A 14,854-nucleotide genomic window follows, 5' to 3' on the forward strand; every position below is an offset into this window, starting at 1 on the left:
AACCTGACATGACGGACATCTAAAACCTTCGATATTCCTTTGAATGAACATTCTGAAGGGTCTATTACAAGATATTATTTAAAAACTTCACTTGCATATCTGTCGTAAAATTTATTAATTATATATTTATACAAACTGTAAGTAATAAATAAATATATTGCATTTGACAGCTCTCACGATTATTTGTAAAAAAAAAACACATGTTTATAAAACAACGGACGGAAAGAATGTGACTAATAAAATAAATATATCAAAATATATAATTATAAAAAAAACAATACCTTTGCAATCGAGACAAACGCAAATAGGAACTATCAACCACTTTCAACTAATTAAAAAAAAAACAAAGACAATTAATTAGTGGCCGCGAGTTTCCATAAAGAACAAAATTGTTTTCTTACGATAATTATATCAACTAACTATACATTTATAGACACACACGAATTATACCTTTCATTGGAACATACTCACATGAATTATTTGAAAGTGAACGTTTTTATCATCCGATATTAATTTTTAGATTTCACTGTCACTTAAAAAACAGCTATTATTTACTAGACTAATAATATTTTTCAGACATGAGAGACGAACCCCAATAAATTATTTAATGAAGCACGTAAACATTGTATTAATTTTTATAGTTCTAATAAAGTCAGATACTTTATTATAACTATAAAAAGTATAATAATCCGTCACTTTAAAACTTTGACTCATTCATAATTGTTTTTATACAATGAGTTTATAAAAAGAAAAAAAAATGTTAGAGAAATATATTTAAAATTGAGTATGCCTACAGAACTCAATTCCAGAAATTTAAAACCGTCCCGAATGGTAAACTAAAATTTTTAGGATTTTTTAGATCTATTACTATTTTTTAAATACTTTCTTATTAATAGAGCAACGATTTTCCATCAAGAAAAAAACTAAACAACTTAAAATTAGAACTAACAAAAGAACGTCATTCTTAAGCTCTGCTCTATTAATAACAAAGTATTTAAAAAAATAGTAATATATTAAATAAAATCGTAAAAATTCTGAATATATTATTGTAAACAAGAAAATATTGAATTCATATTATTGTTTTCAATAAATCTACAATGTAGAGTGTATAGCCATTAAATTACACATACATACACGTGTCTTAGTACGGATTTTCGTTTGTCAATATTGTTAGATTGATCATAATCCAACAATATTAACAAGTAATATATTATTTTTAAACAGATTCGTAACTCGTTCTTTCATCATTTACAAGTTTATTCGTGACAATTTTTTTATGTAAATACATAATTAAAAAAAATATCGGATGATAAAAATCATTCTGTTAGAGAGAGAGAGAGAAATACGTATTGCTATCACATTCACTCCCCCAATAAGTTTTGGCTTGATTAGTATCTAATCAATCAAATGCAAACACTATTTATTGTTCCTTGACATTTTCAATAAAAGAAAAAGTAAAATTAGAAAAAAGAAATCCGTTGCTTTCTTGTTATTTTATTTTTTTATAAAAAATAACAAGAAAACGATGCATGGAACCTTCTCCAAAGAGTTATAACAATAATTTATCCTACATTTCAATTTTGGAATGTTTTAAACAATACCTAAACTATTATTCGATTACACAAACTTGCATAAATACACCGATGTTTAATATCTAATTAAAAACTATTCAATACCTTTATATTCGCTTATTGAATAAATATCTTATATTAATTAATATTTAAATTTATTTATTGTACGAATGCGTATACATGTAATTTCTTGAATACAGCTCAATTTTTACTATCAATAGAGGTCCTGTGAAGTGATATATTTATCACTAGATCACCATAGAGTCACAAAATTAGGACCATATTACGTTATATGAATACGTATTTATGAGTGAGCACTTTATGTGATTATAGGACAGGTATATAAGTATTTGATTGTAAATAGATTTTGTAATACTGTTAATTTATGATAAAAAAAATTAAGGTATTTTTAAGTATTTGTCTATGAGTAAGATATTACTGTCCCGTAATATTTGATTAGAAATTTAATTTGATATAAAAAATCCTTTGTGATCAAATTTAAATTAGAGTATTTAGTCGATATTGTTTGTTGCAAACCAGTTATATATGCTCACAATTTTCGCCACAATGGCGGAATAGAGTTCTATTACCAACATCAAAATGGCTAATACTGGATCATTTAAAATACATAGTTATTAATACGATGCCATCGATTCAAAATCTTTGTATGTCAAGATAAAAATGTAGTTACAGAAGAACCGTAATAAAATTGGCAAATTCACGAACGAAAGTTCTGATATTTGAAGAGGAAATATTGGACGACCGGTGTTTAACACAGCTAATTTTACGACTATAATATATTAATGGTACTGTGTAGATAGTTCGTTGAAATGGCGGACAGCGGTTCTATCAAACTGACGAGATGCTGAACCGCCATTCGGTCAGTAGACTGGACTGTGCGCGTCGTAGTTCAGCTGCAGGTATGGCGGAATGGCGGCCGACAGTTCCGACGCGCGTCGCCTCAGTGCCGCGATGCTGTGGCCGCGCCATACTTCTTCTTCTACCGGTTCTCCGCCATTTCCTATTGTAATACATATAATTATTTAAATTATACACAATACCGTTTCATTTTAATAAGCTTAATTTATCATACTACTCGTTTTTATCGGATAAAATGAAATTGTTATCGTTAAACCATATTTCTTTTACTATCGGTTCTCCGCCATTTCCTATTGTAATATTTTTATTACAATAGGAAATGGCGGAGAACCTCTCCTCTCCTCTCTCTCCTCTTATTGACTATATCTAGATATATACTATTGATTTAATGTATTAGGTAGCAAGCTGTTGGTTTTCTAATAAATAAATAAATAAACAAATAATAAATATAATTATTTAAAATACAGTTTCATTTCAATTAGCTTAATTTATCATACTACTCGTTTTTAACGGATAAAATGAAATTGTTATCGTTAAGACATAATTCTTCTTCTACCGGTTCTCCGCCATTTTCTATTGTAATAAATATAATTATATAAAATACCGTTTCATTTAAATTAGCTTAATTTTTAATACTGTCCGTGAAAAAAACGAAATAATTATCATTAAATTTTGACAATAAATTTCTTCACCCATTTATAAATAAATCTGTTACTTTCTAAGCTGTGTTTTGATTTCCAAGAATCGTCGCAATTTTGATTCCTCGCACGATTCAAATATATTGTATTCATGTGTATAGTCTGGTTATTTTCTATGTAGAAGATATATATATATATATAATAATATCTATATATTAATAAGTGAAGCAAAAACTTTGATCCCCTTTTTACGATATTTGCGCGGACGGAAGAGTATGAAATTCAATAGAGAAGAGAATGAAATTAAAAAGATAAAGAAATGAATTAATATTAATTTAAATTAAATAAAGAAGGAGTACAGATAAAAAAATAGATTAAATCAATAAAAAAAACATACCACATACTAATACTAATACACACACTAGCAAGTACTTGACACACACACGATATAGAAATATAGTCTCTGAGAGTAGAACCTTAATAATGTTCAAATTTACAATTTAAATTAAATATGGTCAAATTTCGACCACTGAGCGACCACTAGTTATTAATATTTTCCATCACGTATTCGATAGCTTGTATGACATAAAATCACCTCTAAGAACTATAATAATAAGGAATATAATTAAATAAATACCTGAGGCAGTTGGTGAGGCGTTGTTGTTAGCGCAGTGGGCCATGTGGGGTGGTGTCGGTGAGCCCTCTAGTCCGGCCGACTGCTGACCCCCACTTATGTTATTGCAGTATGACATCATTGTGTCCCCTGAAAAGTTTACAGTATTTACAAAGATAGACATAGATAGATATAGATATCCATACTAATATTACAAATGTGGAACTACATTTCTTCGTTACAGTACAATACAATATCTGTTACAAAATGACTTCATTATATCCTCTGAAAAGTTTAGAGTGCTCACAAAGATAGACATAGATAGATATAGATACTAATATTAACAATAATGGGGAAACGTGCTTCTTCTTTCTGTTAATTCACTGAATGGACCTCAATTTGACGTGATTTGATGATCACGATATATTTATATAATATATTAGAATCCCTTTATGATGATTCTAAAAATATAATTAATCTAGGACAAACGTTTTAAGTGACTTCAAAAAATGGTGAAGGATTTCAAACGACTCTATATTTTAATATACCTCAGAATTATTTTCTACCCTTGACGATTTTGATGATTATTGTTTATTTCAAAGAATTATTTGCGTTGCTCTTTTAAATAAATACTATCTAGCATTGCATTTTTTAGATTTTATGTGAGTACAAGCAAATAAATTACTTAAGTAAGTTATTTGAGTAACAAAATAAATCAGTCATCAGAGCAGACCAGATTCTACAAGCATCACCCGTTCACGAGTATTACTCATTTTACTTACCTAACGAATTAAGAGGGTAATGTGATTGGTACGGCTGGCCGGATGCCACGGAGCTGATGGGAAGTGAAGGGTTCAGATCCGCAGCAAGTTGTGGGAGGGTGCTCGCACCAAAACCCCCCATCGATACCCCGCCTTGGGAGAGCTGACCCAGACCTGCAAATATCAGCCGTATTATATTATAACGATTTTATTTTTATGTAACTGGAATCTATACATGTATATAAAATTGGAGTGTCTGTTTGTAATATTGGCATAACTGTTTTTTACTACAGGCATATGAATATAATATAGATACGGGACATACACCAAAATAACATTTTTTACAACTTTTGTCTGTCTGTCTGTCTGTTTGTTCTGGCTAATCTCTGAAAGGGCTGGACGGATTTTGGCGGAACTTTTTTTGTCAGTAACTTAGGCTACTTTTATGTCCTAACGGTTTAGCACACCGCTCTACATCTAATAGTTGCGGCTTTGATTCCCCACACGATACAAACATTTGTATTCAATCTGTTTGTTGTTATCGGTATGAGTGTTTTCTATTTCTATTATGTATGTATTTACAACAAAGCAATGTAAACTAAGTATTTATATCAGTTGTCTAGTACATATTACACAAGCTTGGTTCAACTTGGCATGTGATGGCGTCGTGTAAATTGAGGAGGATTCGAGGATTATTCTATGTTTTCTATATATATATTATGTATATATATATACTTATGTATTATTTCTGTTGATCGTAATACAAACTCTGGAAAGCTCGATACTAGAAAGAGCTGGGTTAATCGTCCTGAGGAATTATAATTATTATAAAGGCAGAATAGAATAGAATAGAATAGAAAATCAATTATTCTGTCATCATCTGCTTCTTCCTTATCCCATTTATTTGGGGTCGGCGTAATTATATAAATCAATTATTCTAATTTAACTTAATTTAAGCACTTTTGAATAGTCATAGTTATCATTCTTTTAATCTACCGCTCATTCGGAAAGCTGTCTCATCACAACAAGAATGAGCAAGAAATTTGCGTGTTGCTCTTGAAGTATGAAGAGGAAGACAGAAGAAGAAATAATAATAAGATACTAACCAGCAGGCATCGACCAGGGTCTGTCAGCGAAGACCCCAGGACTGCAGACATCTCCAGCTCCAAATGGAGGGAGACCATGGGAGGGCAGGAGAGCACCAGGAGACCTGAACACGTTTGTACTCTTCTTGCGTTTCTTCCACTTCGCACGACGGTTTTGGAACCAGACCTGTTAAAAAAAATATATTTTTAGTTTTTTTATTGTTAAATAGTAGTGTATATTTAAAACGGAAAATTTCATATATAATGCCTATTTATTCATATACAGATAAGAAATAGGTCATAAACAATTACATGTATTACATATATAAAAAAAAACAATCATTGTAATCTAACGAGGCATGTTTTTTATACAACGATGGTGGCAAACTAGCATACGGCCCATCTAATGGTAAACGGTTACCATAGCCTATGGACGCCTGAAGCACCTGGGATATCACGTGCGCGTTGCCGACCATTGGGGACAGTATACTCAAGATACTGGCATCCTTTTATTTTTTTTTATTTATATTATTATATTCGTTATTTAAACTCTAACAAAGCGGATATATTTACATTCATTCATAATTTAAGAGCCGCGCTCTTGTCGGTGGAGATCCTGCCATTTTCCACGATTTTACATCAATATCTTTGGTTGTTGATACGACACGACTCCAACTTTCTCTTTGATCTGCTTGATATAACATTTGTCTGGTTTCGTCCATTATTCTTTCGCCATTCAGGCAATCAAACTTTGGAACGACTTACCCCTTCATATCAAAACCGCCACGAGTAGATTTTCTTTCAAACGTAAATTACGGGAACATTATTTAAACTTGTAACCTGTGTCCTGTTTTCTCATTGTTTTTTATTTTTACGTATAGGTTTTTTTTTATTTATTTCCATTATTGTGGCAGTACATGATATTTCATTGTCAGATTAATAAATATGTATTTATGTATGGTTTATGTATGTATATATATATATATCTATGTAGTTATTTATTTATATATATTTTTATGTGTATCGTTTAATATATTTTTTATATTTGCACCGCCAACAATTATTCTCTGCACCACCCATGGTTGACTGGTAGATAATGCCGCATGGTGTTAAGTCCGCCATATGTACTTTCAATTATGTGCATTAAAGTTTTAATAAATAAAATAAATAAATAACAGTGCTTTGGTCTTCTCCGTCCCCTCTGTCCTTCAATTTTTCGTCACATAATTTTATACTTAAGTACTTACTACATACTATTTCGTCGTACCGTATCCCACATTTTTCTCCGCCTATTTTTCAAAATATCTATGACCTTTCTAACAATTCTTTCCATCCTTCTACAATTCTGATAATAAAATACAGCCCCGTACATACAGATTACACATTTTTTAACACAGTTGTCCACATTCCTATACATGTTCACATATATGTATAAAGAGTTTAGCGACCCGAAACCGCTCAGATGCAATCAAACAGGCAAAAAACAGACGGAGTAATATATTATATATATTATAGGTATTATATATAGACAATATTTGTATTTTATTTAATACAGGATAGTCTATGGTCGTCTTTGTAATATAATTTATCTTAACGTCACACCTCAAATTTAATGTAACAGTTTAATTGTAAAAACCTAACAAACATACACACAGATAGTATTTATATTATTAGTATGGATACGTAAGCACATAACAGCGGTCAATCCATACAGAGAAATCATTAATCAAAAAAGTAATCGCAAAAAATCGACTAAACTCCGAAGATTACCCACAAATCGCGGGTCATTTCTCATTCAACCCCTGCAGCTATTGATTCTGATAATATTGGGATCAACGCGCAAAAGTCCCTGTCTACTGTCCCACAAGTGGGACACGATTTCCCCAAGGAGTTCCATATTAAATAGTAATAATAATAGTAACTCTTTATTGCGCACAGATATAGAAATAACAATAAGTATAGTACGTTACGTATGTAGAGTAAGTTACTTTTTCTTTTTTGACGACTTCGGACGTCTAGCCGTTTAGCATACAGCTTTATTTTCCTAGGTCGCGGGTTCTATTCCTAACATAGTCAAATACTTTTTATTATAATGTACATACATATTACACATACAAAACATCCAGACATTAGTCTGACTGACTGATTGACAAACAATCATAGTCATGAATACAAAATATTTGTACCAATGGAACCCGCGAACATTAGAAGCAAAAAAATGTTATAACACAATTTTTACAATAAATGTATTTACGATTATGTCAGTTTTATAGTACACAAGCTCTGATTAACTTGGGACAGTACTCTCTCTTCTGTTTTCAAATGGTTTACTGCTAATAATATGCTATTAAATTAAAAAAAAAGTAAGTGTATTACATTTACGCTCTCCAAACGTAAGATAGGTAGATTAAAAATTCTTATTGGACAATAAACCTATAAATTTTGTTGACGATACTGTCTTTCTAGGTATCACATTAGACTCCAAGTTACAATTGGGTGCCTATATTTCTAAATTGGCTAGTCGTCTTAGTTTTGCCGCGTATGTGATAAGAAGAATTAGACAATTAACAGACGTGTCTACTTTAGCTATTTCCATAGCATTATATCGTATGGTATTTTGTTATGGGGCAAAGCAGATATAAATATAGTATTTATTATACAAAAGAGGGCCATTCGCTCCATTTTTGGTAGGGTTCCAGGGAATCTTTGCGAGAGTGCTTTAAGAAATGAAATATCCTCACCGTTGCTTCTCAATACACTTACGATGGTATCATGTATGCCAGGAAAAATATAGACAATTTCAAGAGAGTTAGTGATTACACTAATAAAAGCTCACGGAATAATAACAAACTGGTTTTACCTAATTGTCGTTTGTTTAAAGTTTTATTTATTATTCGTTTTATTGTAATTGCGTAAGGTTTTACAAAAACTATCAAAATCTGTTCTAAATTTGCCCGAAAAACATGCAAATGTCGTATAAAACACTTTCTCTGTAAAAATGCGTATTATAATTTTTTTTTTTATTAATAATGGGATTGCGCTTGGACTTACCTCATCTGATGGTAAATGATGGCAAGAGTTTTATTGTACAAATTGAAGAGTTTGTAAATGATAATAATGTTTTTGTAGAAAAAAAACTGAAATTCAAAGCGCTGATAATATTATCTGACTGCACTAAGAATACTGAGAATGAGTGCGTAGCAGTTTCTATATTTATTATCGCATTCCTCTTGTTATTCTGTAATTATTGATTTAAAATAACATTTATTCAAAAGAGCAACACACGTTTCTTGTTCATTCTTCTTGTGATGTCTGCGTTCCGAATGAGTGGTAGAATATAAAAAATATTAAATTCAAAAGTGTAAAATATTGAGTTTATTTGAATAAAGATTATTTCTATTTCTACTAGATGGCTCTATATGAATTGTCCGGGTTATTACTATTCTTTTTAATGTTTTGATCTTTACTAAAGATATCAGTTTGTAGATTTTTGGCAGACTCAAAAAGGAAATAAATATTGTATAGTGCGAGAATGGAACCCACTACCATCGATAAGACAGTGTGCTTGAACCTCTACACCACCAAAGCGAATATAATATTAGTTTAAAACACTATTATTTGTAATAACTAGCTGTGCCTACAGTTTCACCCACTTTAAATTTCAATATATAAATTTCATTAAAAATATAGCCTATGTATTATTCATGTTATTGTTATTCTGATGCATAAGCTATATTGACGACCTCGGTGGTCTAGCGGTCTAGCACACCGCTTTACGTCCGATGGTCGCGCGTTCGATTCCTCGCACGGCACAAACATTTGTATTCATGAGTATGATTGTTTGTATCAGTCTGGGTGTTTTATATGTATAATATGAATGTATTTACGAAAAAAAATGATCTATGTATATGTATCAGTTATCTAGTACCCGTAACACAAGCTTTAGCTAGCTTAACTTGGGACTAGATGGCACTGTGTGAATTGTCCTGAGATTATTATTATATTGCTGTATAGTTTCAACAAAATCCATTTAGTAGTTTTTGCGTGAAAGAGTAACAAACATCCATACTTACAAATTTTCGCGTTTATAATATTATTAGGATAAACATTCCGCCAATACAGATCAATCATTTAAAAATTGACTCGATTTCATTTCATTTATATAATATTAACAAACAATATTAACGTAACATTTGTACAGACAAATCAGTGATGGCATACGCAACAAATGCATTAAACAAAACAAAGCCTCCCCAACGTGTGAAAGTGACAGACACATTAAAAATTCACGGCGCAGCTACACGTGCGAGGGAGATACAGGGTAAGAGATGGGCATACTCATTTGGCGGGATGTCAGAGGCAAACTTCCATTATTTATCGTGTGTCAGAGACTTTGTTTGGGATCTTTGTGTTTTTCTTTCGCTACGAAAAGATCGTAGAGAAATAGTAATTATGTACATTTCAATATACGATTTCGACCAATGGGCGACCCCCATTGGTCGAAAAGTGACCATAATTTTGACGGTCTCGATGACCTAGTGGTTAACTAACGACCAACCAGTCTGAAGTTCACACCAACATAAGTACAGAGTGTATAAGGTATATATACCGTGAATTTTTTAAAAAATCAACTAAATGAAGAATTTGACTTGTCAGGTTCTTCTTAATATTCAATTAAGTTTTTTAAAAAATCAATTAAGTTTCTTGTCAGTTCTTCTTAATATTCAATTAAGAAGAACTGTATACTGAACTGGCCGGTAGGGAAAAATATTATAATACCTACATGAATAAATTATTTTTTATTTTGATTATTTAACTAATATAGCTGCGACCAAATTGCTTGAGTCAGCTTTGTGGCTAAGCTGTTATGCCCAAACGCAAATTTTGAGTAGAGAGAAATGTGTATAGTACACATGTTTATATATAATGTGATAAACAATACTAATATTAATAAATCCAAAATTTATAATTTAAAGTTTTACAAGTAAAAGGAATATATTAATTTATATACCTATTGTAATTTACAAGTAATATCATGTCATAACAGTTACCAAATAAACAAACAGATCCCAACGAGTGTTTACAATTACAAATTTTTATAATTATTACAAATCAAAATCCATAACATAGTGTAAAAGATTTAAGCACGAGCAATACATACGGACAGCGGGTACGACTTAATTTGAAACTAGGTAAAGATTATTGACTTCCCAATATTATTGTGCTACAAAGGCCAAGTTAGGTAGAGTCGCTAGTATATTTATAAAGTAATTTCCATTTAAATCCATCGCAAGTTACTGTCCACTAATCCCTGGGGCCCCATAATCTGGGACCCGCCAGAATCAATAACGGGGACGTCTGACGGCCGATCTGCTGGTAATCCAAGGTCATTAGTCAACCGAGACCCGGGAATGTTTGATGATTTGGGTTCTTACCCCAATACATACCTAGTGGGGTGAAACGATTCATTGATATATCTTACTAATATTTAAACGCAAAAGTTTGTGAGTATGCACGGATAGTTGCTGGATAGATTTTTGTTATTCTTTTACGCAGAAACTACTGAATGGATTCTAATGAAACTTTACAATAATATAGCTTATACATCAGAATAACTTTATATCCTTTTTAGTTATTACTTCACATATTAATGTATAGTTTACTAGCTGACTAGGCAAATGTTGGTTTGCCATATAAATTAAAGTACTAATATTATTATTAAAAATAGGGGTAGATGGTAGAAAGGTAAAAGAGTTGTATGTAGTTATCAAAACCGAATAATAAAAAAATTAAATAAACAGTACTGTCCAAAATATTACAAGAAAAATATTGCTCTTTATCTCCTTATTACTGAGGAGTATAAAAAATAGTATACTTTATATTCTCAAACCAACTGAAATATAAACATAAAATTTCATAATAATCGGCCAAGTCGTTTATAGCTTGACCGTATAAAATAAAATCACATATAAATATAAACACATATAAAATATAATCTCCAGTCAATTCTGTTTGTACATCTGTAATAATCTGAACAACTACTGAACAGATTTCCATGCTGTATTCAAAAGTCAACAGAGAGATTTGTGAGGAAGGTTTAGGTTAGTTTAGGCTAAGATTTTATATAAATTTAAATCATACAAACTCGGCGAGTCTCTAGTATTTAAAATCAATCCAATACTGATCGTGGAATATTTTTTTTTCGGAGTACTCTAATGCTGTTGGCCGCAGCTGGCCTTTCCAGCTTCACGGGACGATAGGGGGCAAGTGCAGATGGCACTTCAAACGAAGGAAGGACTTATGGAGCAGCTAAAGGACAACTCCCGCCTGACGGATATGAGTGGAATGATTAAACAGCAAAGTGGTATTGAATGTTAGACATAGACAACTTAATTGTTCATTTAATGTTAGACATAGACACCTATATAAATAACAATATAAACAAATTGGCTATTAAAACAAAATAACAGTTGATTTTCTTGCCAGTTCTTCTCAATTGAATCTGTATAGTTAACTGGATAGTAGGGAATAAATTTTAACAAAAAATTTTACGTTCATAAGTGGCTAAAATGCTCTTCCTATATGAATAAATGATTTTTGATTTGATTTGAATGACACTCATATACGAAGCTCACATACGAATTTCCCAATATCTAAAGTTTCCAAACCGTTTGTAACATAGGTACGGATGGTACCGGCAGTCGTGAGTATAAAGTTAGCAGTGAACTGTACTGTTTGACCGTCGTGCACACCAGCAGATCATACGTGCATTTGACGTATGGCTCAATTCATAAACTTTAGCTATTGTTTGGCCCAAGTTTAGAAAGGCAGCGACACGTGGTGTTTGAATGATAGCAATGTTGTTTTTTGTAGACTGTTCAAAATAACTTGCTAGAATTATATAGTTGAATATTCCTTTGACCTGTAGAATTTGAGGTGGTGTTATAAAATTAATGCTAAATGTGTATTTTTGTGGCAGTTTTTAATTATAAAAGGTAGCGTGCAGTCATAAGATATGATGTATATGACAACTATTGAACTTTTTAATACTATTTATTATCAGATTAAAAACAAAAGAAATATTTTATATATCATTAATTTGACTGACCTGCATTGACTGGCATGCATAGAAACAAAGACAAAAACAAGACATAGAAAGACTTCATAATACATTCATGTCATATTTTTATATTAGATATCGTCCATACTGTTGTAATTTTTTATGTTTATATAGGTAAACAAAATAGAAGGAAAGAGAGGGAAGGGAAGACCAAGGCACAGTTAGATCAAGCAAATTAAAGACACAATTGGAGTCGTGTAATATCAAGATTTATAGAGGATGGATGATCGTGAGAAGTGGTAAGAGCTCTACTGACAAAAGGTAACGTGTCTTGCCACTCTTAATTTATGAATGAATAAATAATAGGTAAATAACAATATAAGAGAAAAATTGTACAGGAACACAACTGCAAAACCTAAATATAAATTTTACAATATAAAGATATTCCTAATTAGTCAATTACAATGTATGCGATCCGCAATAATGATAGAAAAGAATATTTTTAATAATACAATAGTTTTATAAAAAAAATTAGATTATAGTTTTGGTATCACTGTTCTTTTATTCTATTCTGACTTCTGTATATGATATAAGGTGTGGGGGTGATTTTCTGTAGATGGTATATATAAGAAGCGATGGTAGAAATTTTTTATTTATCTCCAACGACATCTTGCCTAACAATTTTTAAGCAAAAATTATGAATCGCTGGCGTTTGTAATTAAAGATTTTGGACGAGTCCCATAGGACCATCTACTCGAAAACTAAGCGGAGCTTATTGACTATAGAAATATTAAATTACATTTTTTTTGTACATACATACGTACTATAAACGAAAAATACCCATATTAATACAAGCAATACGCATTAATATACAAATGTTTGTATTGTAAGGAGTCAAACCCACGACCTTCGAAAGTAAGGCGATGCGGTGTGCTAAACCGCTAGACCGCCGATGTTATCAAAACATAGAATACGATCCGCTTACTCTTATAACTTAGACCATAAGACTAGACTGTGAAAGCACTAATGCGTTCCACAAACACGCAACTCACGGTAGTAAATGTTAACTGTTGCTACCTTACTGGAGCTGCAATGCCACAAACTAAACCCTTACCATGTTATTTTTTTAAACCGGTTAAAACTAGATCGACTTATATATGACTACCTGTGCCCGCGGTTTCACCCGCTTGAACTTTGTAACCTATGTGTTATTCTGTACATCAGACTATTAGTTTCACGCACTAGTACCCATAACGCAAGCTCTGCTTAGCTCACTAGATGGCGCTGTGTATTATCCTGGATTATTATTATTACTATTATTGAGATTAAAAAATTGCGTACGGGAAATTTCGACACATCTTCACGGCACATATCACTCAATGTTTGAAAACAAAAGTCTTTAAAAAGTGCTTATGCCTGTAATGACTTACGGTGCGGAAACAGTAGGCCTAGTCCATAAATTAAAAGTCGCATAGCCGGCGATGAAGAGAACTATGCTCGGAGTTTCTCTAAGGGACACGATCTGAACCAGAGAGAATAGAATTCGACGGAGGACCAAAGTACGCCATAGCTCTCGAAGTATGTCAGCTGAAGTGGCAGTGGGCCGGGCATATCAGTGATGGTAGATGGGGAAGAAAAGTTATATAGAAGGCCGCGTACGAGTCGATGGAGTGTCGGGTGCCCTCCTGCGAGACGCACCGATGACATGACGAAGGTGCCCGGGAGTGGATGGATGCAGAAGGCGAAAGATCACACATGGTACAACATATGCGATTCATGTGCGAAAATGGCCTATGGACTTGGAAATCATTGAGATAAGCATAGGGCTTTTGGCATATAATTTTAATATCTAATCATCATCATCATTGCAGCCTTATCCACTGTTGGATAATATCATATCATAACATTAATACTAATTTTAAAGACGAACTTGCTGTTCCCAAGTATTGTTTAGAAAAAGCCAATAGATCTTTAATGGCAATGGGTATAAAAAATTACAATAAGATACCAAAGCATATACTGGAATTACCCTTAAATAATTACAAAACATCTGTTAAATTATATTTACTGAGCAAAGCCTATTACTCACTAAACGACTATATGAATGATAAGCGTGCATCGCAATAGTTGTTACATAAATATACATTCTAAATAATATGTTTTTTTTAAAAAAAATAGTAATTCAATTGAGTTTCTTCTTATTAGAATCTGTATACCGAACTGGACAATATGGTAAAATATAATATA

General features: G+C 31.9%; 1 protein-coding gene across 1 annotated transcript in view; it reads right to left on the reverse strand.

Moving 5' to 3' along the window:
* Positions 1-1,998: 1,998 nt before the first annotated feature.
* Positions 1,999-14,854, reverse strand: part of LOC131841657 (homeobox protein orthopedia-like) — a 41,872-nt gene continuing 29,016 nt past the window's right edge. The window contains exons 5-8 of the mRNA XM_059189981.1: positions 5,569-5,734; positions 4,484-4,636; positions 3,726-3,851; positions 1,999-2,592 (exon numbers count right to left, since the gene is read on the reverse strand). Coding sequence (XP_059045964.1) covers positions 2,453-2,592; positions 3,726-3,851; positions 4,484-4,636; positions 5,569-5,734 — 585 coding nt within the window. The 3' untranslated portion in view covers positions 1,999-2,452. The remainder of the gene's footprint in view (positions 2,593-3,725; positions 3,852-4,483; positions 4,637-5,568; positions 5,735-14,854) is intronic.

The sequence above is a fragment of the Achroia grisella genome, unplaced genomic scaffold (genome assembly GCF_030625045.1).
Source record: "Achroia grisella isolate CSIRO2021 unplaced genomic scaffold, CSIRO_AGI_Agris_v1 utg1867, whole genome shotgun sequence".
NCBI classification, from domain to species: Eukaryota; Metazoa; Arthropoda; class Insecta; order Lepidoptera; family Pyralidae; genus Achroia; species Achroia grisella.